The following is a 2865-nucleotide window of genomic DNA, read 5'->3' as shown; positions in this document are numbered from 1 at the left end:
ATGTGAGCTCACATTCTAGGTGCTAGTACCTCATACAATTAATGTCTCTACCTAGTCAGATAGTCCATACAATCTAAAATCACAATTATCATTTATTGTCAGTACCTCACACAATTAATGTCTCTACCTAGTAAGATAGTCCATATAATTTGAAATCGCAATCATTTATAGTCGTACCTCTAAGATCTCGCATGTACATGCTGACCGTGGTAGTTTAATTGTCATATATCTAAAAGTAGCACAACATTAAATGAACACTATCACTAGGTCAAACTTTTGACTAGGATAGAAAATTAAATGTATACCATCTCTAATCATATCTTATAGATTTTAATTGTATATTTGTGGTTGTATCTCTATAATATCCACCCATTTAAATATCTCTATACACCACACATCATTATTATATTTTAGATATTTGAAGTGATCTGCGATTTGGAGAGCTATAACATTAATGGAAATCATTCAGCTCAAATTAAAATATGTGAATATACAAAGGCAAAATCTTTCTTGGACATTAATCATCAATAATCTCCACCCTTGAACAACCCCAACCTCCCCTTATAAGAAGCCATGATACTGTGGCAGAGGCTCATGTAGAATCTATAGGCAGAAATCAACAACTTTTTGTTTCCTTACTTAGTATACCTTCCATGGAGGATCAATCATGGAAGGCCTACTTCTCCCATCAACCTCCTCCAAAACCTTGCCTAACCAAAATAATATTGGATCTTAAGAAGAGAGAACTAGCGAGGCCCACATTTGTATGCCTACAATGCACCAAGGAGTCTAGTTCCCAACAAGCCATGGCTTCCCACTGCAAACAACATGTCCAGGCCGGCATGCCTAGGGGGACAGTTGAGCACATTAAGTATTATCCAGACCACACATATTTTTTCTTATGCAGTGATGCTCAACCAAGTTCATCATCTGCTGCTGGAGCATTGACACAAGGGCCAAACCAGGCCAAGCAAGTACCTTGGCCAAGTTACAAAACTGTTTTTGCTTATGCTGGAAGTCCTTTCATGACACATCTAGCAAGTCTGGTAAGAGACAACAGTAACAGTGTTGCTCCAAGGACAACACCTATTGGAGTCAAGCCTAACATTGACCTGGCCCTACGGTTGGGTCCCTCTCTTGGTACATCTGATGGCTCCACCATACAGGCCAGGTCGGATGACAATCTGGTGGCTAGATTCAATAAGTAGTGCTGAATACATGGTGACAACTCCAAGGGGCGAAATGCTGATCTGCAGGCCATGGGATAAAAGAAAGCAAGAATCTAGAGCTTATGTTATGAATATTTAAATTTTTGTTACAACTACCTTTTAGAATAAAAATTATATCTAGTTTCTTACAGTTTTAGGCTGCTTTATGTTTCTGCAGTTCTGCTATGGAATAAGTTTGATGTATGAGATGTGCACACATTTGTGCTGCATGTTGCACTTGCTAATATTATACTAGGTCATAGAATGTTAGCTTCTTTTCTATGATTAATTTACTTCTTGGCCAGATTCAAATTTCCCTGAATTTGGATATTATATATATTGTCTAAAGGCATGTCACAAATATATGAACCTTCCATATTCATGAGTTTCATGTGGGAATGTAATGTATTGGAATTAAAATGAAGTTATGTGATATGAGAACTAAATAAGGTGCTACATCGATTTATTAACAATTTAACATTTGTTCCATATTTTGAAGTATATAAATGTGGTGTTTATGCTATATCTTTCCTGTGGTGCTGCTTGTTGTCGCATGGATTGTTTATGGTAGGTAGTAGGTGGTGATGGCCATATCTAGGCTTTATATTCCACCACGTGTTCTAATAGGTAAGTTAATAAAGGCCCCACAAAAACATAGTTGCTTCGGGCCAGACCTTTGTCCTCTTGCTGTTTCATGTTTCACCTTGTGTACCCATTGTGTGGACTCAATCTACTTGCTACAACTCTCTGATTAAGATAGAACCAAAGAAGCAAAGTTGGGTCATAGGAACCTTATACCCTCTTGTTGTCCTCCCATCTAGCTATAACTATCTAGTTATTTTTATCTTCATGTCTTGGACTTGTTTCATCACTCTTCCTATCCAAATTTGATTACCCCCACTATACTATTGATAACTAAGTTGTGGCAACACTTAGATATCTCATTTGTTGTCATTCCTAGCTACCGTTTCTCCTATGGAATAAATAAAAAGCTGATGATACATTTGAATACTCTTGATGAAGTGATACAATTGTATTCTGTGTGCTTGCAGAATTTTCTACTTAAGCATAAGAAATACAAACGATGTTGTAGAGGAACCTTGTCATGAAACATATGCCCTTGCCTAACCTCCTTTCGTGAATACTCCCATGACGAACAATGACCATCGTCGACCATCATGGCATTTGGTATGATGTGAGACCAACTCTCAAGGATTTCGGTCACATAATGAAAGCACCTATTAGCAAATTCATCTGCAAAGACAAGGTGCTCATGATCAGTTAGATGATTCTATCAGCCTCCACATCATGCTCAGCTTCTATCTGCCAACCATATTCTTCCTCTTCTGCATCCTGTGTCGTGTTCCACCTCATCATTGCAAACATAAGTCTACTCGGTGTTTGTGGACTCTAAGTTCTCCTGTAATTGAAATGTGTTGCTATCGTCAGCATGCAGGCCTCCATCGAGCAACTCGTCGATCAACAAGCATGATATTGTTATAACCAAGATCCAATGCCTCACACAACCCCCACCTCCATCCATTCTCTCACAATTTAGGCACCAACATACTAACCTTTAAACATTGTTGGGATGCCAGAACACCGAAGTATTCATGCAGCCAAGCTAAAACTTGCTTCTAGCTATAATCTAGAGCAA

At 38.3% G+C, this 2865-nt stretch overlaps 1 protein-coding gene across 1 annotated transcript; it reads left to right on the top strand.

The window, feature by feature from the left end:
- LOC110430942 lies at positions 470 to 2628 on the top strand. Its single transcript, XM_021449190.1, has one exon. The coding sequence runs from the start codon at positions 654 to 656 to the stop codon at positions 1206 to 1208; it is 555 nt and encodes a 184-aa protein (XP_021304865.1). The 5' UTR covers positions 470 to 653; the 3' UTR covers positions 1209 to 2628.

Source organism: Sorghum bicolor, chromosome 10, assembly GCF_000003195.3.
Source record: "Sorghum bicolor cultivar BTx623 chromosome 10, Sorghum_bicolor_NCBIv3, whole genome shotgun sequence".
Taxonomy (NCBI): domain Eukaryota; kingdom Viridiplantae; phylum Streptophyta; class Magnoliopsida; order Poales; family Poaceae; genus Sorghum; species Sorghum bicolor.
This window is presented reverse-complemented; position numbering and strand designations above follow the sequence as displayed.